Raw genomic sequence first — 24,238 nt, forward strand, 5'->3', positions numbered from 1 at the left:
GACCAAAGTAACAAAAAAAAAAATGTACAAGTGGCTGAAACCTCTGGGATTGAGCCCTGGAAATTGTCAAATCAGATGGTCGTTGAACGCTAGGGGTGTGTGAATTCAAAATCTTAATAGAATTCCAAAGAATTCTAAATAGAATTCCAAAGGGCATTGTGTTCCCCTAGCACATTGATTGATTTTGGCCAGACTTCCTTCTATTTTTGTGTCTGCACAGATCCTTCAAATTTAACATATCTATCTGGACATTCATCTCTTCACCCCTTTCCCCAGATGTGTCTGCATCCACCTGTTGTGTTCTGTTTTAAACTTAGATTGTAAGATCTTTGGGGCAGGAACCATATTTTTGCTTTGTGTTTTCACAGCCCCCGGCACACCAAGGTTCTAGTCCCTAACTGGGGCTCTTAGGCTGGATAAAGCTTGTCATGTAGCCTCTTCTTGTCTGGACATTAGAGTTAAATAAAATGTTGATTTATGAGAGGTGGTGGAAACAATCCTTGTTTCTCTCTTTTTTGGTTTTGAAACTTGTTTCTTATGTTTGTATTTAGAGTTGGTTGAAAAGACAGTAAAAAAAGAGTTTTGATTGTCGAAAAATTTGAAATTTTGACTGTGTAACTCATTGAAAAACCAGACACATTTCAACCAAAATTGTTTGCTAATTGAAAACAGATTTCTTTAGGAAAAGCTTTGAACTCTGGAGAATGTCTTCCAGTTCTCATTTGTTTTCATAACAGCAAGAAACCCAAAAAGTCGAGCAAAAATGGTGTGTACGCACCTGGGTATCTTCCGGTAGGTTCTCCCAAACTAAGTAGGGCTGAATGGGGTCAGTGATTGCCTGGGAGACTTGTTCGGAAAATCTTGGTGCTGAAGGAAGTGGTGTTAGTGATTCAGTAGAGGGTGCTCTTTCCTGTGAGTCAGTGCACAACCATCCTTGGGGTGGCTCTGTGCCCTCTTTCGCATGAGATGTGAAAGGGAGGTCCTCCATTAGTCATGGCTCTTAAAGATCCCAGGCTACCTTTTGACTGAACAAATTTAATTTTTCTGACCTAAAATACCCCTGCAGTTTCAGCTGAAAATGTATTTTCTCTCTTTGTTCTCCACTGTGTTTGTATTACAGCAGGCTGTGCCATGTTGTGTGTGTGTGTGTTCCATCTATACACTGTGTATTTGTGTTATGCATTTACATTGGGCATATGTTCTGCACTATGCATATGTGTGTGTGTTTTGTTTTACACATTACGTGTGTTTTGTGCATGTTCCGTGTGTGTGTATTTTGTGCGTGTGTTAGATGTACATGTTTTATGTTTGAAGGTGTTACACATAAAATTTGTATTACAGGTATACGTTAGGTGCATATCTTTGTGTTGTGTGTGTGTGTGTGTATTTTGTGTCAGGTGTGGACTTGTCTTGAATTACATACAGATGGTGTATGTATGTTGTGCAACTTTTGTGTTAATTGCATGAAGCCTGGGTGTGTTGCATGTACCTTGTGTGTATGTGCTTATATCAGGCCCACACTTAAAAAATTAAACACACACACACACACACACCTCAACTCAGTGAATAATCAGGACAAAGCAGAAACCAAACCCTCAGAGAAAAGCCCTCACCCTCCCGCCCCCGTACTTCCTCGCTGGCAGGTCTGTGAACCCAGCACTTTACTCTCTTCCCCAGCCCGGCAGGCTCCGGGGCTTGCCTTCGCAGAGCGGCTCCGCGAAGAGCGGCGCGGGGGGAGGCGGCCCCCGTTCCTGGAAGAGCCCAGCCTGGGGAGTTGGTCACATTCTTGGCAGGGATTCAATGACTGAGGCAGACACCAACAAACAGGGGAGGGGTGCGGGCGGGCGCGCGGGGAGGGGAGGGGCGGGGCGGGGCGGGGGGAGGAGTGAGCGCGAGGCGGCCCGAGCTCCGGCGCGAGGCGCGCTCAGTCGCTGCCGGGGAGAGGAGCCGGGAGGATGCGCGCTCGCCGCCTGCAGCTCCCCGCAGCCCGCTAGACGCGAGAGCAGAGCAGAGCAGAGCAAAGCAAGAACTGAAAGCAAAGGAAACCTTCCCGACCCAGCCCGGGGACCACACGGAAAAGGGGGGGGAAGCCCGCCTGTCTGCCTGCAGCCCCCTTCTCTGTCTGCAGCCCCCCCCCCCCCGCCACGTTTTGGGGGTTTTTTTGGACGTGCAAAAGATTGTGAAGCCGGGCGGGGGAGCTTTTAAGAAAAACCAAATATTGCAACAAAATTTTGTGGTTTTTTAGGTTGTTCTTTTTTTTTTTTTTTGGGTGGCCCCCTCCTTGCACGGACCAAGCTTCCCTTCCCCCCCCCCCCTTACGCCCGCTTGGCTTCGGTGGAGATGGACAGCCGGGAGGCCGCCGCGGAGCCGCAGCCCGCGCGCCTTTGAGCCCCCCGGGGGCTGGAGCGTGGCACAGACTTTTCTGTGGGGTGTATTGGGGGGGGGGGCTTGCTGCCGGGGGGGGGCGTCCGGGAGAGCGCGTGCTGGCGGCGTGGCGGGCGGGCGGGCCCGGTGTGCTCAGGGGGGAGGGAGGGCGGCGCGACAGTCGCGGGGCAGCGGAGGGGGGGGGGGAGGCGCGGCGCTGGTGCAAGGGGCCCCCCCGGCGCCGGGCACACGCGCCCCGCGGGCACACTCAGCCGGAGGCCACGCAGGGCGGGCCGGGCGCTTTGGATGCGTTGGCCCCCGGCGTAGCGGCGTCCGAGCCGGGGCTTTGCGCTTCCTTCCCTTCCCTCTCGCTGTTGGTCGGGCCGGGGCGGGGAGGGGGCTCCGGGGCTGAAAGATGGAGGCGGTCGGTCGCAGCAGCTTCCAGCCGCACCCCGGGCTGCAGAAGACCTTGGAACAGTTTCACCTGAGCTCCATGAGCTCCCTGGGTGGCCCGGCCGCCTTCTCCGCCCGCTGGGCGCAGGAGATGTACAAGAAGGACAATGGCAAGGACCCGGCGGAGCCCGTCCTCCACCTGCCCCCCATCCAGCCCCCGCCGGTGATGCCGGGCCCCTTCTTCATGCCCTCGGACAGGTCCACGGAGCGGTGCGAGACCATCCTGGAGGGGGAGACCATCTCCTGCTTCGTGGTGGGTGGGGAGAAGCGGCTCTGCCTGCCGCAGATCCTGAACTCCGTGCTGCGGGACTTCTCCCTGCAGCAGATCAACTCGGTGTGCGACGAGCTGCACGTCTACTGCTCCCGCTGCACGGCCGACCAGCTGGAGATCCTGAAAGTCATGGGCATCCTGCCCTTCTCGGCCCCGTCCTGCGGGCTCATCACCAAGACGGACGCCGAGCGGCTCTGCAACGCCTTGCTCTACGGGGGCAGCTACCCGCCCCGCTGCAAGAAGGAGTTCTCCAGCACCATCGAGCTGGAGCTCACGGAGCAGAGCTTCAAGGTGTACCACGAGTGCTTCGGGAAGTGCAAGGGACTCCTCGTGCCGGAGCTGTACGCCAACCCCAGCGCTGCCTGCATCCAGTGCTTGGACTGCAGGCTCATGTACCCGCCTCACAAATTCGTGGTCCACTCACATAAATCCCTGGAGAACAGGACTTGCCACTGGGGCTTTGACTCGGCGAACTGGAGGTCCTATATCCTCCTCAGCCAGGATTACACCGGGAAAGAGGAGAAAGCAAGGCTGGGCCAGTTCTTGGATGAAATGAAAGAGAAATTTGACTACAGCAACAAATACAAGAGAAAAGCACCCAGGGTAAGTGGCACCTGGTTTTGAGGGGGGGGGAAATTTGCCCACGGTTTCAGCGGTCTCCCGACAAACCAGCGTTGGTGGCCCCTTTCCCTTTAAAGGCATGCAGCAGCCTAACCATGCTGTGAAATCGAGCCCAGTGGGGTGATGTGGAAGAGCATTCTTAGACACTGCACTTCGCTTTCTTGTAGGCTTAAATTGTTGTTCTTGGTGGCTTTTAGGTTTTACTTAAAATACTTTTATTTTTCTATTTCTTCTTTGAATTGTACATTAGGGGCCTGCTCCTGCTGCCTTTGCTCCCCCCATACTTTCACTGGGAGTGCTGGCTAGGCCAGGACTTTGGGATTGGAGCCTGAATGGGGAAGCACGGAAGCTGGGGCCAGGACAAATAACACAAACAAACTGCTCTTTACAGAAATACATACAACTCCACTCCTAATGTATGTGTTAATACATTGAACAGGTCTGGGAACAGAGACTAAACGATCTCCAAGCGTAGATGGAAATGAAATGTGACTGGTCATAGGGGTATGTAGGAAAAATTCTGACAATAGGTCAGTATACTAGTAGCCCGCATTAGCGACTGGTGTGTGAAGGGAGAAGACTGAGCACATTGTCTGAATCCTACGACCAGACTGGCTTTTGTGTATTGGGTTTTGTATAATCCAGTAAATGAATCTGTCTAGAGCCAACTGCAGCAGCCTCTAAGATATGCCATGCGGGTGTTGACGCTGCCCATCCAGACTGCTAAACCACATTTATTTTAGGTGGCTTTTTTTTTTCTTTTCCTTCTTCAGTCTGAGCAGCCTGAATCCCCAGCATGTGGGTGGGTGGCAGGCCGTGGTGGCCCCTGGCACCAGTCCTGATCAATGGGCAGCAATGCCACAGGGCCCTGAAAACTTCCTCGCAGACACCAGGATGTCTGGCTCACTGGCGGTGGTGTAATTGGCTGTGGGATGAGCAGCACACTGTCCGCACGCGCACACACGAAAAGTCGAGTTAACTCCTTCCCTTGAGTTCTACTGCACTGGCTTGCTGGGTGGATTTTGTCTCATTTTGTTGGGGATTTTTGGTTGCTGGAGTTGTAGGGTGCACAAAGCTAGGGACAAACTCAAAGAGAAGCATTTAAAGCCTATTGCGAATGGGCAGGGATATTCTCATCACTTCCCAAATGCTTGTTTTAATCGCTCTCTATCTTTAACTTTCTTTTTTAAATATCCAGACACAAAGCTGCACTTAGCCCAGCTAGCTTTGGGAGGCCCAGTTAATTCGGCTGCTTGCCTCTAGCTTTTCTTTCTTTTCTTTTTTTTCCAAATCAGTAACTAGACTCCTCCTCCCTCTAGTTCCTCAAATTCTCCTCCCCAGAGCTGGAGGGTCAGAGCCATTGTGGCAGTGTTGTGCTGTGATGAGCCACATTATTGCCATAGTTGGAGGTGGATGTGTTTTTAATGGCTTGTCTGTCCGCTGCTAATCATGCGCTAAGGTGGCATGGTGGGGATTGACTATCTTGTACAGATGTGTGGGGAGGGGAAGGGTTCAGAAGGGGGTGGGGTTGTGAGGCTGGGGAAGCAGGATTTTTGGGGTGAAGGGACCTTGCTGTGATTGTGGCATCCTGCCCAGACCACCTCTCCCCATTTCCCTCTCCTACTCCCAGAAAGGTGTATTTTGACTATTACCTGGATTAGTCGCGTATTGGTGGATTCCTTCCCCATTTCCACAGCTGACCTCTTCCATTTGAAGAATTTCAAACCTTAAGTGGTGTCAGTGGTTTTTATGGAGTTTTACGCTGTTTTTAGCAATATCCAGAACCCTTGACTGGAGCTAGGTGGAGTCAGGGGAAGTTTAGACACAAGGGGCGACGTTTTTCAAAAGTGGTTACTGAACTTGGGGTGCTTTGATTTATTGATTTTTTTTAATTTTTTTTTTTTTAGGGGTGGAGCCCAACTCGAGATCCCACCCCAAAAGGGACTTCACTTTCTCAGAAAGCGCTAAGCACTCCTGGCTCCAGATGAGGCCTGTGGGAAAGGTGCACAGCACCTCTGACAAATCAGGATCAATGAGGCTCAAGTTGGGCACCTAAAAATTGTGGCATCAAAAATATTAAAAGATCAGTGGCTACTTTGGAACATTTTGCCAAAATGCATTTATGCTATGAAATTCCCAGGGTGTTGGCTTTCAAAATGCAATATTGTAAGGGGTGGATTGTGTCCATGTTCTGGGGATAGGGTGGGGAAAGGGGAACGTTTTATCTCAGTTCTTGTGCAGAACTGGGCTAAGTTTCAAGGCTTTTGAGTTGGCTTCAGGGCTCCTGTATAAATACAGCACAATCTTGAAGAGACCCTGTCAACAACTTACCTGGCAGACCAGACAGAGTTTTGGAATTGCCTTAGCTCACTTATGTTTCCTTTTTCTCCAGCCTTTTTCCATCAGATGTAGCCAACGGGATATCATATGTTAAGGTCATTTGTGCTGTAGCAGCGTTTGCAGATAATTATGGAGAGATTCAGTCTGGCTCAAGGGCTGCTAGACTGGAGTAAATTTTAGGTCGCCTAGCAAGGAAATGAAAGGAAGATCCTGTCTCTGGCTCTGTGTGGTTGTGTTTATCACTGTCTGCCTGCATGCTCGTGTGTCTCTCTGGCTACGTGTGGGGTGCTTTTTTGTGGATAAATGTGTGAAACGTGTGTCTGTGTCGCTTCGCTTTTTTGTGTGTATGTGCTTGTGTCACTTTGTTTTGTCATATATCCATTTGTGTACATATGCGTGTGTGATGTGTGCCTTCTTTTGTGATTTGTTTGAATTCGTCTCAGTTTCATGATGGGTCTGTGCTTATGTGTCGGGCTGTGTGTCTCTGGGGTGTTTGGGGCTGGGGGTATCTCTGCTGCTCTGTCAGCATGACTGTGCCTTATGTGTCTGTCTGTGATTGTGCAAGGTGTGGTGTCTGTGGTTTTGCTCCTCCCGGGAGTGGCTTGGTCTAGAGCTGCAGTGCAGGTGGAAGCCTCATGAAGGGGACAATGGGTTAAAGCCACAGATTTGAGGAAGCTCCGAACTCTGCAGTACAGCAGAGCAAGTTCCTCAGTCTGTCACTTTTCTTCCTTCCCTTTTCTTTTTAGTTTTATTCCTTTTTATTTCCTCCCTGATCTCGGGTCTGTTTTCCCTCTGTGTTGACCTATGAGCTTCTTCACATCCACTCCACCCTTAACCTTCACCTTCCCTCCACTTCCCAGAGCTTCCTCTTCCCTTGAGCTCTTTCCTGTTTCCCCTCAGTCTTTGCCCTTGTCCTAGTCCCTCCCCTTCTGTCTCTTCTTGTCACCTGGATTCTCCCCCTCCGCCCCTGCTCTCCCACTTCCCCCCGGCATTTTTTTCTGTTCTCCCTGCTCCTTTCCTGGTCTCCTGCTGCTGCCTCTGGTTTTATATGTGAGTGTGTCCTAGTCTCTTCTACTTTTCTCCATTAGTTTGTTCCCTCTCCCTTCTCACCCACTGTGTCTGGAGTGGAGCTATTCGAAGCACAGCCACCACGTTCTGGGTTGTGTGTCCTAAGATTTAAAAACTTCCAGAATTGCAAAAATGGGTCCCATAAATTGAGAGCCATGGTTTCTTTTGGTATAGTTGCATAGAATCATAAGAACATAGGACTGGAAGGGACCTCGAAGATAGGCTGTCTTGTCCAGTGCCCTCCACAGAGGCAACACTAAGTATTATCTAGACCATCCCTGTTCTTACAAATGTCCACTGACAGAGTTTTCACAACTTCCCTAGGTAATTTGTCCCAATACTTAGGAAGCTTTTCCTAATGTCCAACCTTAATCTCCCTTGCTGCAATTTAAGCCCATTGCTTCTTGTTCTATCTTTAGTGGCTAAGGAGAACAATTTATCACCTTCCTTTTTATATCCGCCTTTTATGTACTTGGAGACTGTTACCATGTCCCCCCTCAGTCTTCTCTTCTCCAGACTAAATAAAACCGTTTTTTTCATCTTTCCACATAGGTGATGTTTTCTAGACCTATAATCATATTTGTTGCTGTCCTCTGGATTTTTTTTTCTCCCATTTGTTCACATCTTTCCTGAAGTGTGATGCCCAGAACTGGACACAGTACTTCAGTTGAGACTTCCATGGTCTCCTCTGGCCAGTATAGGTGAGGCCTGGGTCACCATTCCCATCTCTCCTGTGCTCCATGGCTGATGCCCTTGCCCTATCCTGGTCTGCTGTCTGTCTGTTTTCTACATGCCAGCATGTCTCCAAAGTGTCTGAGATACTAAAGCCTCAAAAGGGGGCTTTAAAGCTTTTTTGATTGGTGGGCAGTCTCCAGTAGAACAGTGTAAGATCCTGTCACCCTGCCCCATACCACTTTCTGTGAGTCATCGAACTGAGCACAGCCTGATGGGCTTTAATATTCCCCTCTCCTTGCATTTCAGAGCTAGACTTTTTTTTAGCAAAACTACATAGAATCAGAGACTAGGGGGATAAGAGAATTCCGTGCACACTCCCACACACACCAGCGCTGCAGTGTTCCCATGGCTCAGGTCCCAGCATTTCTATGAAGTCGCTGTGAGCTAGAAGTAGCATTCTGGGTATTGACATGCAAATGAGCACAGTAGGCCTTCCACTTTATTTAGCAGTTCCTCCAAATCCAGCGCTGCTGCCACATCACGGAGCTTTCTCAGCTGGAGTAAGGTTTAGCCAGGTCAAGTGTGCAGCCAAATCAAAGGACAGAAATTATTCACGGTGAAATAATGCAGCTCTGAGTGACATTGTAAGATAGCTGTGGCCACTTAAGTACTTCACAGCTGTCATTGTACTGCACACTATGGCCACCCAGATCTTCACAGTGGCAGCAGGGATAAAATCCGGATCCTTTTACTCCACTAGTGTGAGTCCCTGCTACCTAAAGAGGAATCTCTTGCAGTTGCTAGGAATGTATGGCCTGTGACATGCACTGTAGAGAACTTGTGGTTCTGCCCAGGTTGTGGCATCCAAACTACTGTCTAGTCCATCACTAAATGGATTAGATAAAAGTCAATGGGGAATTCTGCCTGCCTAAAGACTGCAGGATCAGGCCCATTATTATATATAACACTGAAATGACTCATTGCATTATCTGACTATTAAAAATTTTATTTGAAAATCTTCAATAAAAACCAAGATGGCCACCAAAGCAGAAACCAGCAATGGCTTGGAGCAACAGCTTAAGCTTGGTATCATTTTATGGCTCAGAAGCTAAGCTCCAAAAATGATACCAAGCTTAAAGCAAAATCCTGTGTGTTTGTGGAGATGTCCGTGTTTTAAGCAGGCATCAGCTATTTTTTTCCCCAGGAGTGGAAACTGATTTACAGATGTTATGGATTGAGAAGTAAGGTAGGGGTGTGTGTATGTGCGTGTATGCGTGTGCACATGTGTGAATATTTTGCAAATAATGAAATGAGGATTCTGAGCCGACTTCTGCTCTCAGTTGCCATAAACTAGTTCACCCCGATAGAAGTCACTGAAGTTAGACCTCTGATATTTTTTTTAGGCAGGGATTTTGGGTGCCTAACTCCCTTCCTTCTGCTCTTTGGAAAATCCCAACGTTAGAACTGCAAACATTTGCTCTTTTTGTGGCCTATTCTGACACACCATTTTTGTGGCTTATGAACTCAGGACTTGGACCTGTCCAAGGCTTCAGTACACTTTAGGGACAAAGTTAAACATAGTTTGGTCCTGACTACATTGCAGGGACCTAATATCTGAACTATGCCTTAGGATTTGGACATGGTTGTTGCTAGCAGGGGTCTAATTTGATCGTCTTAACTAGTGAGGGCATATTTTTGTTTCTTGGGATCTGTGTTTAGATTGGCTTTACAAAAGCATGCCATACATGATCTGGAGGTGTCTATACTAGGCTTCAGAGCATGTCTAGACAACAGTGGTTAAAATGCTGGCAGCTGCTTGCACTTTATCTGTGCTACATCTTTCAACATTGCTAGAACGGTGGGAAATTTTAAGGTAACCCTAGTATTTACAAGACCATTGAGCCTAAGCATGTTTTGGCTAGCATGGTTCTTCGGAATAAGAAATCCATGCCACTCTGATTGGGGAAACCATGCTATAGAACATTTCAAGTGGCAGTGTTGTTTTGACACGGTTGTTAGCGTGGTCCTGATTCCAGTTTGAAGAGGACCTCTATCACAACTCAGCACAGTCAAAAATTGTGCATGTCTGCAGCACTAACAGTGTGAAGTGTCTGATGGTGGGAATTCACACCGGTAGCTTGGCACATGCTCTGGCTAGATACCACACACAAAAATCCATCTCAAAGTGCATTATTCAGACCCAGTTCTGTCTAAGCCAGGTTTAATTCTTCTTTTCAAAGACAGTAGCAAGCTTTGGGCTCAACACTATAGTACTTTGCCCAGAAGCAACTCCCATTGAAGTCAGTGGGAATTGTATCACTGTCTCCAATGGGAGGATTTAGCCTTAGGATTTAGCCTTATCTCTGGGCTCTTGGGAAAGAAAGATAGGTAGGGAATGAACACTGGTGACTTATAAAACACTGCTTCCTAGGTAGTGTAGTTATAGAATACTAGCAGTCAGTAGGACTACTCCATTTTGGTTGAGTGGCTGGACAAGGCACATAAATCAAGTTGACCTCCAGATAAAGAAGCATTATCTAAAAAATGTAATAGTTTAGCATGTTTGTGTTTGAACTTGTGGACTTCATTATTAAATGAAATTTATTTGACTGTTAACAGACATAACATCTGGGGTTTTTTTAATGCATTTTTAAAAATATTTTCTGAATTTGGGCAGTAAACATTGACATTTTTGTGCAGAAAATCTTTGCATTTCATTCTGCTGCTCCATGCTAAAAGCTAAACAGTAATCTTCAGTCTGCAAAGAGATTGGAAAATAATGGGATTGAGTTGATACTGTATTATTTTTACCTTGGAAAATTATTATTGAAGTGCATAGAATTCACTATGGGCAACGGTGATTGCTCAGTTAAGATGTACTTCGTTCTCCCTCCGCTGCTTAGCTCCTTTAAATTTTTTTTTGCAAAAATTTAAATGCAGATTATAACTTAACACCCCCCCCCCCAAGACTCTGTAACGTAAGGATAGTTTGGGGCTAGTTCTGCAGTTCTCACTCAAGCAGTCAGCAGACAAGTAACTGAAGCCTATTTGCCCACAAACCACAGAAATACTGTAGTTGTATCAAACTCCTTCCTGTACTTCGACTGGCTGTTGAGCCATCCTAGAGTGTGGTCCTAGAGTCATGGGGGCAGATTTTGATCTAATTACACCCATTTGAATCCAGAGTAGCACCGCTGAGGTCAGTAGAGTTATTCTGGATTTACACTGGTACTCAATACCTACATCTAAGAGCATAATCTAGAGCTGTGTTATTACTTTAGTATATCTGCTTTGGGAAATGCAGATCAAAATTGGGGTTTCATTTTCAGAAGTGCACTATGGATCTGCTCCTGGAAACACTTACTAAAGGGATGGATAGTGCTTATTGCTGTAAATTGTCCCTCTGTCCTCGGACAGAAAGGACAATGTCACATGCAGGAATTGGGATTTATGATTGCTGTTAGGTATCTAGATTTCAGTTGTTAAATAGGGATTTTTGCAACCTAGCAAATCTCCCCTCTAAAGCGGGAGTAAGGGCCATACTTTTTCCAGTAGTAATGTAGATACCATAAACTTGCATGCAAATGGCATCAAATATAGTTTTATAATTCTTTGGAATGGGTTTGTTTTTAATTATGGGGAAGCCTGCTGGCTGATGGACACTGGCCTTTCCGCACTGAGCTATGTGTATTGGTTTTACTTGTTCTTGGATGAGAAAACAAAAACACAGGTTGATATGAATTTGGGCCCCACTCCTGCTGCTGTTCTGTAATGGAACTCCCCTTGAAAGCAATGGGAATTCCCATGAGTGAAGCTCTTATCATTGGCTCAGTCAGTGGTTGGCTACTATCTCGTCTAACCGGGCTTTTCCAGGCTGAGGATGTAGTATTAAAGCAACAAGCGGTATAATCACCTTTTCTGCTAAATAAGGGCCTGATCCTGTAGCTCTTATTTACACTGAGTAGTCCCAGCAGTCCCATTAAAGTAAATGGAATTACACACGCAAGTACATATTACGTGCATACGTAATAGTTGAAGCATCATAGCTTAGGCTCAGAGTAAACAGCAAATGAACTAATCAGTGACCTGTCCTTGCTGTGTATTGATTTATGTGCAGTTAACTTTGCATATGCTTTGTGGAGGATAGGATCTCTTCTTGGTTTGGTTTTCTTTTCTTTTCAGTAACATTCCTTTTTGCTTCAGAATGTGTGGTATGCTCACCCCTTTTCTTGCAAGCAAGAATGCTGGGTTGTTAACATTTTTATTTATTCATTTTTAATACTGTGGCCTTGTATGTCCTCCATTTTGCCCTGTGGAGGATTTAGGTGGCATGCTAGGAAGACTTGCACCTCTGTACCTTTGTTCTTTAGCCTCTGCTCAGCCTCAGTCAGTGGTATCAATTTAAAGAATAAGGTCATTCACTTGGATTGGTTCTTGATTTCTCAAGCCCTTTTCACCAGCCAGTTTGTGTAATGTCTGTCTGAAACGTTGAGTAAGGGCATTGAAATAGCAGACAGGATATCGAGTGTTAGGAAGTCTGGGTTAAGTATAACAGAGGCTTTTCTGGCTGGCGCAGAGGGAGCAGCCCCTCTAGCTCAATTACCGAGCAGTCGCTCTGGAAGCTGGTGTCTCTGGTTTTAGCCCCCATGGTGGCCACCCTTCCCACATATAATTGTGCGTGTGTGGTGTTCTCTGATAGGGTTGTGTCTGCATTTCCTTGTGCAGATTACTGTTCTCTGGGTGGCACTGAAATTGTTACACAAGCTGTAATAATGTGTCTCTTTCTAAGGATTGCATAAGTTTAGGATGATTTCTCCACTGGGAGAATTATGCAAGTTTAAACTGAAATGTATTTAGAAAGCTTTTGTGTATTTATTTTCTGACTTGCAATGCAAAGGATGATTTATTTGCATCTTTAATTGGACAACATCTGCTGGCGTTGGGAGGGAAAACTGTTCCATGTCTTTTCACTGCTGTAACCCTCATTGTTCCATGAACCCTTTCCCCACCCCCGATTGAATTCCATTGTTCACTGCATTATGTCTGCCATAGGCCCTGCATATGTTTAGAACAGACCCTAATACCCAGGCAAAGTCAAGTGGGCTGATAGATTGGAGGCTTCTCTGGGCAGGGACCTCGTCTTTTTCACAGTGTGTCTGTAAAGCTGCAGAATATGTTAACGGTGCTGTTAAAATCATAAATAACACCACCACGTGGTTTTTCTCAGTCTTTGGATTTTCCTGCTTTGATGGGGAAGTTGTTGTCCTTACTACTGGTGTTAGGCAGAAGAGACCGGTGACTGAGGCTTCCCACCCTGTAAATAATGAAAGGGCTTGGAGGGACTTCTGTGATACTCCTTTGATTAGTGGAAAACTGTCTTGTTTGTTTTCATTGGGCTGAAAACCTTCCATGCCACTTGGCGCTGAGATGCAGGTGGGGGAAGAAAACCTCCAGCTAGCACTTGTATTGATGGAACTTTGAGGATACGTCTACACTGCAGTAAAACAGCCTGATCTGCGCAGGTGGTTCCCAGGGCCAATGCAGAGTCCCATTGGCTTCAGTGGGACTCTGGGCAGGCAAGGAGATCTGCCCATGCAGGGGTTACATTGCAGGATTGGGACCTTAGTTGCTGTTTTCTCTGGCTATTTATTAGCAGTGATTTACTGTATGTTATTGGAGCTCTGGATGTCTTGAATTGCACGCATAAAACATGCTTTTGCAACGTCTTTCTAGTTAACTAAATCAATTCTATGGAGCATTAAAATGTATGTATTGCATAGCAATGCTTTTGCTCACTAGAACAATTATTGTTACAGCATACGCAGGAAACCATCAATTACTCTTAAGAAAAAAAAACAAGACAACACTATGGAAGATACAGTTCTCTAAGACTCTTTTGGTGTTTTATTTGACAAGTATCCTTTATTTAAAAAAAAATTTAGCTTTGGGTATTTAAACAGGAAAATAAGCGTTTTAGCTTTCACTGCACCTAATTTGTAACCTAAAATTAAAAGAAAATCCTTGAAATCAACACCTTAATTAATGGGCCTGAAAAGAAAAATGTATAGTACGGGGACACTATTTTGCTGTGATTTTCAGCCTTCATTGATTTCAGTGAAGTTACTCCAAATTTATTCTGGTGTTACTGAGATCAGAATTTGTCCCTTTAGCATTCATGAGACAGGGTTTCCTTTTATGCCTGTGTCTTCCTTCTTGATAAATGTATTTGAGTTCAAAGATAGTAGGCATTTGTTTTAAAAATACTCAGCAGCATTATGGACCTGATTCTCCATCCCTTACCCAGCAGCACTCCCAGTGAAATCAATGGGCATGGTTGTCCTTTGCTTACGCTGGCATGAATTAATTTACAATGGTACAAATCTGAGATAAGTGAGACGAAAATCAGGATGAATGAGTTCAGACTGCAGCATGAGGTCCATTCCTGATATTCCTTTATTCGCATTTTGTCATTAATAAGAAACATACTGTACAATAAGCCCGTGAAGTCCTGTAGCAAAAGTTTAGCTGTGCTTGGCTTTTTGCCTTCCTCTTTTGTCACAGGAGTTTAGTTTTTGCAAAATCAGTGAAGGGTTTTAACTGAGGACTAGATAGGCACATCTTCCATGGAGATCTCCGGGCCAGGTTCAGCAGTAAAGAGTATTATAAGATGGGTGTAAGTGATAAAGTGGTGTAACTTGTACCAACTTAGCATTTGGTGGGTGTGCAAAACGATGGTGCAAAGGGTGTAAGACTCACGATATTTGGTGTTTTCTTAAAGCCTCAGCTCCTGGAGGCATATGATTATTTTAAAATCTCCACTTTTTTTTTATTTAAGTAAGTTTCTAGACCTCGTGGTTGTGGAGAAAAGCTGTAAAATGTGACACCAGTAATGGTTCAGAAACCAAAAGGCTATGAAAAAGAACCCCAAATCTAATAACTTTTAAATCAGCCTCATGAGTTTTAGGAGCCTGAGTCATGATTTTTGAATGCTTGGAATTGGCAACACTGTAAAATTACACCCATTTTCAGAGCAGCTTTCGCCCAAGATGTGACTTACACCACACTTATGTTGTCATTGAATTTGTCCATGTGTCTTTAAGGAAATCAGGGCTTTTTCAAGTTTAAAAAAAAAAAAAAAAAAAAGCCAGCCATGATGAGTCTTGAATGAATGGCATCTGCACACCTGTTTAATATTAAGATCAAGCGTTCCATGCTTTGTGGCTTTAGCTTGAAATTCAAGTTCCTTTGAGTCATCCCTTTCGTCTTTTGTTTGGGTGGAAAAAAGGAGTGGCAGCAAATGGCCTGCAGCTAAGAAATGAAAGAGTTGAATTAATTTTTAGAAATAAGTTAGTCTTGGCATTTGGAGCATTTGCTAGTACAGATTTTCATGCTTCTTTTTATTTTCTTATGAGTTGAGCAGTTCACTGCTCAGGATGAAAGACAGCGTTATGGAAAAGATTTAAAACATGACACAGGCTGTATTGGAAGGATAGGAAAGATCTGGGCTCTGAATCCCAGTGGTGAACTGTACCAGTATATGGAGATATATGATAGTTATGGAAAAGATTTACCTTTGCCGTTTAGGCCTCACGTATAAAAGGGAGTGGTACTTTAAATAGCACAGTTCCCACTGGGCCAAATTCTGGGGATCCTTAATTCACTTATGGTCTAGTGTAAATAAAGAGTAAACCCTACTGACATCACTCAAGCTGTGCTGGTATAAAAACTGTGTTAGGGTCTGATCCAAGTTCAATTGAAGTCAAGGAAAACGCTGTTATTGACTTCAGTTGGCTTTGAATCAGACCCCTCTGTGATATCAGAACCAGGTCAAGTGTCTTGCTTTCATTCAGGCAAACTGACGTTGGGTAAAATTCTGTTCTGTATTACTAGAGTAACTCCAGCAACATCAATGGAATTAATCCAGATTTAAACCATCGCAACCAAGAGCAGAATCTGCTGAACAGCTTCAGAAGTTGGGCCTCTTTCAGCAGTGGTTTGTAGTTTGTGTGTCAAATTCTGCTCTTAAGTTACTGCTGGAAATCAAGAGTCACTTGATTTACTAGAGTTACCGGGATTTACATCAGTCTGAGAGAAGAATTTGTGTGTGAAAGTATTATAATGTAATTTTAAGTTTAAAAGAATTAGCTAGTAAGATTACAATAGTTAAAGGGTATTATTCACCATTGCATTTCTCCAGTTTTATGTTGATTTGACTTTGTTTTCAATGGATTTATACCAGTCAGCCAGACCCAGAATTCATACTTTTGGTCTAAACTTTATGTTGTTCCTTCATGCTATCCTTAAGGAGCAGCTGATCCTCCTCATGGCAGACTTGAAAGCCCTTCTGTTTATGCTGCTGTATTCTTCCTTATGACATTTGCATGAAAACAGCTCCTTTGTTGCTTAGAAGCTCCCTCTCCTTCTCTCTTTGCTTATTTCCCCCCGTCTGAAATAGGAATCCTCTGTGACATCACAATTAGTTGTTGTGGAGACAATTGTGATGTCACAAAGCAAGCATTAGAGAAGAAATGTAGAGTGGAGAAGATCCTGGTTTTATGCAAACTTAAGAAGTAAAAAGGGTTTTGGGGAAAAAAAATAATACAAGCCCAAAGCAGCTGCTCTTCAAAGTTTTCTGTGAGGATCCATAGGTCAGATTCTGCTCTTGGTGACATCGTGGAGTAACAGTGGTGTTACGCCAGATTTACCCTGCAGAATCTGGTTCGGTAATTATAGAGGACACTCCAGTCTGGCTATTTATCAGTGGTTCTGTTTTGGCAGCAGATTGCTGCTGCTGTGTACTATCTCTTTTGTGGGCTATTGCTGTAGGGACAGACCAGAATTGCCTCCTTGGAAAACTTTTTGAAAGATTGGCACAGCAGATCCACATCCTAAATTACTAGTTTGCAAGGTCACAATTACCAGCTCAATTCTGCTCTTTTGGACGCACTCAAACTTCTTTTTTCGCTTTTTTCCCCAAAGCTTCTTGTTTAGCTGCTCTGCCCCAGTGCATCCTGGGATTTCCCTTTTGCTGAATGGGCTGCTTGTTTCATGGGGAGGAAGTGAGGTCCCTGTTAGATTAGGAGGGGATGGATGGGGAATGTCCTGTTTCATATGCAAAGCACACTGAACCAAGAAAAAAAAAGCGTTCAACAAAACCATCCATGTCACAGGCTAGCAGAGCAGCTGCTGTCATTTTGGGAGAAAATATTAATATTTCAAAGACTTTACAGGAGCTTTTAAAAAATGAGCTAAAGGAGGCAACATCCCTTTATTTAATAGGGATGGGGGAACCTTTATAATTTTGGATACGGTACATTCATGGGTTAGATTTTATTACAGGGCTCCACAATTCAGCCCGGAGCTCAAGGAAAAGTGTTCTCATGGTTCGTAGACTGTTTCCTAGACACTGCATAAAATGATTGGGGTCTGAGTCTCCCTTCACTTGCATCACCCTTACCTCTGTGTAACTCTGATTTCAGTGGAGTTGCTCCTGATCAGAGGAGAACCAGGCCCAATGGGCTGGTTCATTATGTATGTATAAAAAGACAAGATGGCCTGACTCTGATTTTAGTTTACACTGGTGTAAATCAGGAATAACTCCACTGAAATAAATGGAGCTGCTAGTGTAAAACAGTGCAAGTCAGAGGAGAGAGCAGTACGTACAAGGCCTCTCCTTGCACCAGTGATTGGAATTCTGTGATCTATAGAGAGAGTTTCCATAAAACTCTGAAGTCTGGGGGTAGGGAGGGAGGGTTAAATTTTACTCCTGACACTGCTGCCTTCTGCAGTCATCACTACCCCGCATCAGATCAGCAGGAGACAGGTTTAAATTCAGAAAGGACAATTTAAATAAAATGTGCATACCTGTCTGTTTATATTTGTCTGGCTAACCAGACACTAATAATGGCTACTGGTGAGTCACTATTTTAATTTAGTTGTTGTGGGATTTTTTTGTTTGGTGGTTTTTTTGGGCCTGGGAAGTCTTTGTATATTAGAAATATATAAAAAATAACTTTTATCATTCTAATACTCAACCTCTGTTGTGTATAAAAATATAAATGCCAGGGGCTGGCTGCTACTCTCAGTCACATTGATGTAAATTCTCAGTAACTCCTTTGAAATGCAGGGAGTTACATTGGTTTGTATGGTGAAGTCAGCATTATACATAGTGTAATTTGGTTCTAGGAATTTTAGAGTATTAGGGTCCAACTTTTGTTGGCTTCAACTGGAGTTATACACGTTCCAGGATTGGGTCCTTAGCACAGGAGGAATTTATTGATGTTCCTTCTGAATTAATGTGTGTGTTCTTGGATTAGTGGTGTAAGAAGGGAAATGATTAAAGGGCACCACTCATCAAATAACTAACTAATTTTTCCGGAGAATTTAGAGTTGCAGAATCTGATTCTGATCTCATTTTGCATTGCTTTTACACTGGTGTAATGCCATCAACTTAAAGAGGGTCACTCCTGATTTACATTGGTGTGAGATTTGAATCAGTGCAGTAGATTTAATCCCTTTGGCCTTGAGATAAATAAGCCAGATGTCTTTTTTTGTGTCTTTTACCTTTCCTTGCCACCATTGCAAAAGACTAGAACTGCCATAGGTTAGGAAATAATGCTAACATTACACTTCCAAAGTATCGGTCACAAATTCCAGTGGACAGAGATTGGAAAAACCCTGCTGTGTTGCAGAACTGTCATGTACCTGTCTGACATGGTGTTTGTGTGGCCTGCATGATGCATTCAGATTCTGCAGTATCTTAGCTTTCATTTTAAACCAAAAGTAAGTTTCTAGCCATCATGGCTGCAGCAATAACCTTCCAAATGTGAGCAGAGTATAATCCACGCACTGATGTCTTCCTGAGTCTGCAGACATCCTGTGACAAAGATGCAGAGGGGTGAAGTTCCCTTTCCCCTATGCGTTGTGGGGAGTTTACAGTCCTGACTTGAAACCTTTGATCATAATTAAACCTAGATATCAACCCCACTCCGCCGAGTGAGTTTGACATCCCTCTGGTAGGGCTCTATTCTCCAGTTCACTTATAGACTATGCAACCGATGGGTCTTCCGCCATTTTCCTTCCACAGTCTAATAGATTTCCTAGTTAGGATATTTTTTTCTGATGTGTAGCTGAAATTTTTTGCTGCAGAACTTCTTTTGTCTGCCTTCTCCTCTACCTTCCCCATGTGCTTCTTAGAAAAGCAGAGCAGCGATTTGGTGGTTCTCCTTGTCCCTCTTCTTGGAGCTCAAAGTTGAGCATGCAGCAGCTGGGTCTGTTGAAAAATAACTCTCCTGCCAGAGAGTAACTGGAGCTATATACCAGATGCAGGCATTGGTGACAGGGACCACTGTTTATTGTGCCCTGTGCTCCCATTTGTGGTTATTGCTGGGTTTGGTGCTCAGTATGGTATTCGGATCTCAGAAAGTATTTGAAGCACAGAGTCCCCAGGCATAGTACTGCAAAGGTGCAGAGCAAAATGAATATCCAAGATTTCAGATGGCACCTTCCAGTTCCTTCAGAAGGCGCTGATGCTGCTTCTTGGTGCCCCCTGTTTATTTTACCTGCAGTCTTTCTCTACCCAGGGAGGGGCATATGTGTTGCCCAAACCGTTTATATTCGGAGTTGAATGAAATGCAAATGCAGTCAATTAAGCAAGGGGTTTTTAATTAGCAGTTTAAGTTCATGTGTGAAGTGCCTTGCCTTAATTACATGACAGTTTTGTTGTAAATTTGCTAAGTTTTTTCCTGCAGAACTATCAAAACTGTGATTTTTTTTTTTTTGGTTAAGGTTAAACATTCTTAAATACTGTGAGCTTTCCCCGTGCATCTGACCTTTATGCTTTTTTGTCTCCATTTATAAAGCTCTTTTGGAAGCTGTAAAGATGCAGTAAAACCTTGTTAATTGCCTCATATTAAAGCAGTTATTACATTGCTTGAGCCTTTTTTTTTTTAAAAAGAATTAATGTATGGCTTGTCCATACTGAGCTGTGTGTGTTTCAACTGCTGTAGCTACATTGGTATGGCTACACTTGCTGCAATTTTGCTGTGTACTTATGCCACCCTGGTGTAAAAGGTGATTTGCGGTGTCAAAGTTGCTTTTCACACCAGTGCATTATGTGCGCGCTTGACGTTTGCAATGGAGCAACAATAGTGCAACTGCAGTGATGCAAAAAGTAAAACCCCATTGTAGGCAAGCCTGTTGTGTTATGCTGTTGTGAAATTTTCTGGAAGTCCAGCACTGGACCAGGTTCCTTGGTTCTAACACTCCATTCTGGCATGGCATAGCCTTTGAGAGTGGTGCCATTCTGGTCTTTGGTTCTCTGAGGACAGTTTCCAACTGGGTAACACTGACGTTAGGAGGGCACCCACCTTTAGCTTGAGAAGGAGGAAGGTGTCCTGGTCCCCTTGATGGTTTAGAAGAGTAAGGTGGGCAGGGGAAGGGTCACTGCCCAGAAGAGAAGAGGTGAACAGTGCCTGTGACAGCACCTGATTTGGCCTTCTGGTTGAACAAAACCCCTTCTCCATCCTCTGTGCTTTTACAGATCTAACTGCCCGGGCATCAGGGGTGATTCCCACCCGTGTGAGGTCAGAATCGTGCCCTGCATTTTGCTGAGTGTTTCATTTAAAAATGGAGGCTACTCTGAAATCTGACTCCCATGAGATTTTCGAGTGCAGAAGGGTCAGGGCTTTATTTGCTTCTTTCTGTGGCCATAGACTGGGGGTAGGGCTAAGCCAGCTGTGTGATTGTAGGCAGCGTATCTTGCAGGGACTCGGTGTCATCCAGGATATGTCCACGCAGCAGCTGGAAGCATGCTTTCCAGTGCTGGTAGATAGACTCCTAGCTAGTGTCCAGTATAGGCAGGGTTAGCACGGACAGCGGCTTGGGCTAGCTGCCCAAATATATATGTATGGGGTCTTAGCAGGTTTGTATTCAGGCAGCAAGCCTGAGCTGTCTGTGCCGACCCTTTTCCTCCGGTTACACTGCTACTTGTAGCGTGCTAACTTTAGCAGAGCTAGCGTGCACCTGTCTACCATCCAAGGCAGGTGGAATTTAAAGGCTACAGTACTGAATATCTTAATATTGTAGGCAGGTTCATCAAACACTGCTGTCAGATCTGTGTGTTGGCTCTGAGCACTGCTGCAGTGATCTACTCCCTTTAAATGTGGGGGGTGGACCTGGTATTGGTGGAGGTGAGGTTTGACCCGAGAGCAGAACTATGTGCAGATCTACATCTGTGGCTTGTCCTGCCTCCCCTCGGAGCGCTGAACTCCTATCGACACCAATAAGTAAATAAATAGATTTTAATTTCTCGGGCGCCTCTGCCCAAAAGCCTCTAGGCACCTTAACCAAAATGCAGAATTAAAACAAAATTAACTTAAATAGGCAGCCTGCCCAAACAAATACAGAAGTGGGAGGGAGGAACATCCCTAGCCTTGCCTGTTATCTGCAATCTACACAGGGTATCAAAACAACAAACAAACCTCCAATAAATGTCAACTTGAAAGGGGAACAAGAAAGGTCAGATTCTTGTCCTGTTTGATGCTTGAAATGTTCTCTGGCAAACAGCAACTGGGACAGCACTCCAGTTCCATGCCCCATGTGGGAAATCCCCTGCCTCCCACCCTTTTAGATCAGCCAACGCTTTCTCCTGCAGCATCAAGCTCAGGATCTCAAAGCATCTGGCAGACATTAACACATTTAGCTTGTGGAGTAGGTTCAGTGAAGCACCGAGAGGAGACGTGACTTGCCTGATGGCACCCGTTGAATCCGTGGTATTGCTGAGGAGGGAATTCAGGTGTCCTGACAAGTCCTGTGAATCAACCACAAGACCCATCCTTGAGCTACTATAACATTTCTGGGCCGAACGCTGGCTTCAGCTCCTGAGTCCATGGGAACAATACATACACACGTGAAAGGAGAATTCGCCCTCCAGAAGTGCAGTCCGTTTCATCACTCTCGCTTCCCATAGCACATTATGTGGCGTCCGGAATAGCTGAAGCCGCAGGAATACCTTCATCTACCCTTGCACATGGAGCAATGTCGACATTTCATATTGGCTCGTAGTTTTGTGGATCCCCACAGGGGCCTTTTCTTCCCAGTGTTTGCAGGCCGAGGGCTCCAGAGTCATACGGAACCCCAGTAATGTTGTAAACCCAGCTCTTGTCAGTTACTTTTTCTGGCTTCCTTCGTTTCCACTTTCCCTTTTTGCCTGCGAGTTTTGGTTTTGGTTTGTGGAGATGCTGGGGTTGGTTAACAGATTCTTCACCCTCTCAAATATATCATGCTGTCAGCTCTTTCTCTCCTGGGGATTCCAAACTCGCAGCCATCCTCCCAGGGCCTCTGGTATCTGGATTAAAGGACTCAGATCATTTGAAGTTCAAGCCTTTGTTAAAGCAGTGCCCGGCAGCCCTGCTGTAGTTCAGGCTGAAAGGGGGTTTCCATTAGAGAAACCCCCCCCCACTCATCTCCTTTTTTGGGAGGGTTTATAACCCATCTGTTTTAATTTACTTCGGGCTGAAAAATCCTCCATCTAGGAGGGAAGGAATTTTCCTCCCCCTTCTTCACAATTGTACTTACATTTCTTTATTGTGTGTGTGTAAAAATGAGTCCTCCTCCGTTTATAATGTTTGTGTCAGCCACCACATTCAAAGCAGGGAATTCTGAAAGTGTTTTGGTCATAGTTAGCTGGCAACTTGGAGTAGCTTTTCATTTGGAAGGAGCCTTTTGAAAACTTTTTGCCTGCCAGCATCTGAACTCAGGATTGTGTGTGCCTCATGGAGAATGAGTGGTACCATTCATCCCTGACACTTTCTCTTGGCTGGGTTTTAGGGAGTGCATACACTTTTCTGCTTTATAAATAACAAAATGAAAGAAAGTTAGTTTCCTCTCCTCCTGGCTACCATCATCGCATCAAATACTCATACCTACCATAAAACTCCTAGTACTGATAGGCTATGCTCTGTTCTCCTGAGTCTCTTTTCTTTTAGGCTGGTATCAATCCGAAGTAACTCCCATGGAAGTCGATCGCATTAGCCCAGTGTAAAACTCTTGTGAGATTAGAATCCAGCCCAATACGTAACTTTCAGATCTATGTACAAAAGCAATACTGTATTGACAGAAAATTCCCCATGTGCTGAGTCACACATCCTTGTGATACATAAACCAATCGAACTAGAAATGCCACTGACACCCTCCAATATGTACAGTCGACACAGAGACGCATGCCGTCCATCTCCTAGAGACATGGATGTTGAATGTAGCGCAACTGTACTGAAATGATATTGAGAGCCACACAGTGAGTGAGTGAGCGGTAGCCATTTAGAGAACCGAGGAGCCCTGGCTCCCATCCCTTGTGCTGTTCCTGCACACGTGTACTCTTAACCTTCTGTGCAGTCACTGGGCCAGAATCTGGGGTGTGGCTGAGCTACACACAGCATAGATTCAGTAAATGCGCCCAAAGGCCCTGCAAGCTTATGCTGAAGAACAATGATGTGCAATGTGGGGGACTAATGCATCTATCTAGGGCTTTTGCTGGTATAGAAATGCTTCCCTCCCCCGTCCCCACAAATCACACCTTTAAGTGACATTGCTGTGCTGGCAAAAGTTCCTGGTGTTGACCTGACCTAGGTCTCTCTTCCTGATAAAAATTCTGCCTATGTCAGGACTCTAAGAGCAGACCTTGGAATTGTAAAGCTCCATGTGCCATTATGGTTATTTTAAAATTGTCTCTTGCCTTGAATCTCATGCAGCCAAAAACCTACGCACAGAACTGCCCTTTAGAAAAACTAGTTCAACTGGACAAGGAGGTTTTTAGATATGGAAATCTCCAGTGGGAAATTGGCAAATGCAGTGAGATCCCTGTGTCCTCAGAAATCCTTGCTAGACTTTGACTGCGTTCCTGTTTATACAAAATGTAGCTGGATTTGTTGGTCCTACCCCTGTAAATGTGTTTAGGTAGGGGTCAGTCAGGAGAAAAAGGAGTGGGGATTGAGTGGAGAAAACAGTCACTTGTACATGTTCTCCATGTAAAAAGAAAATGTATGTAAATAGAATCTGTTTTTTAGAATCCCAGGACAAATTTAATTATCTGACCCACCTTTACCCTGGTTCAGGGCAGCAGATAATACCACCTCTCTCTCTCTCCTCTTTTCCCTGTCAACTAGGATTCCTGACATACAACAAAATAAAAATGTGTTTAAAAAAACCCAAAAAACCAGAATGAACCAAACAGGCTCTGGTGTGTAGATGGCTGCAGCTGTCTTGGTTTTAGTGGAGTTATGCCCATTTATACCAGCAGAGACTCTTTTGTCCCTATGATTGCACAAACGTAGCAAAGCCGGAACTGTTCCAAAGCAAAGTTTAGCTGTTGACGTCACTCAGCCATATTGACCTCAGATCAGAGCATTGTTGAATATTATGCAACTCGGCCAGTGCTGCTCTTCTCCC

At 44.9% G+C, this 24,238-nt stretch overlaps 1 protein-coding gene across 3 annotated transcripts in view; it reads left to right on the top strand.

Moving 5' to 3' along the window:
* Positions 1 to 2,550: 2,550 nt before the first annotated feature.
* The window catches only part of SKI (SKI proto-oncogene), a 144,889-nt gene continuing 123,201 nt past the window's right edge, over positions 2,551 to 24,238 (top strand). Inside the window, exon 1 of one of the 3 annotated variants that reach the window (XM_075121174.1) lies at positions 2,551 to 3,691. In XM_075121174.1, coding sequence (XP_074977275.1) covers positions 2,780 to 3,691 — 912 coding nt within the window. In that variant the 5' untranslated portion in view covers positions 2,551 to 2,779. The remainder of the gene's footprint in view (positions 3,692 to 24,238) is intronic. The other 2 variants (XM_048824842.2, XM_048824843.2) reach the window with 2 other exon arrangements.

The sequence above is a fragment of the Caretta caretta genome, chromosome 18 (assembly GCF_965140235.1).
Source record: "Caretta caretta isolate rCarCar2 chromosome 18, rCarCar1.hap1, whole genome shotgun sequence".
NCBI classification, from domain to species: domain Eukaryota; kingdom Metazoa; phylum Chordata; order Testudines; family Cheloniidae; genus Caretta; species Caretta caretta.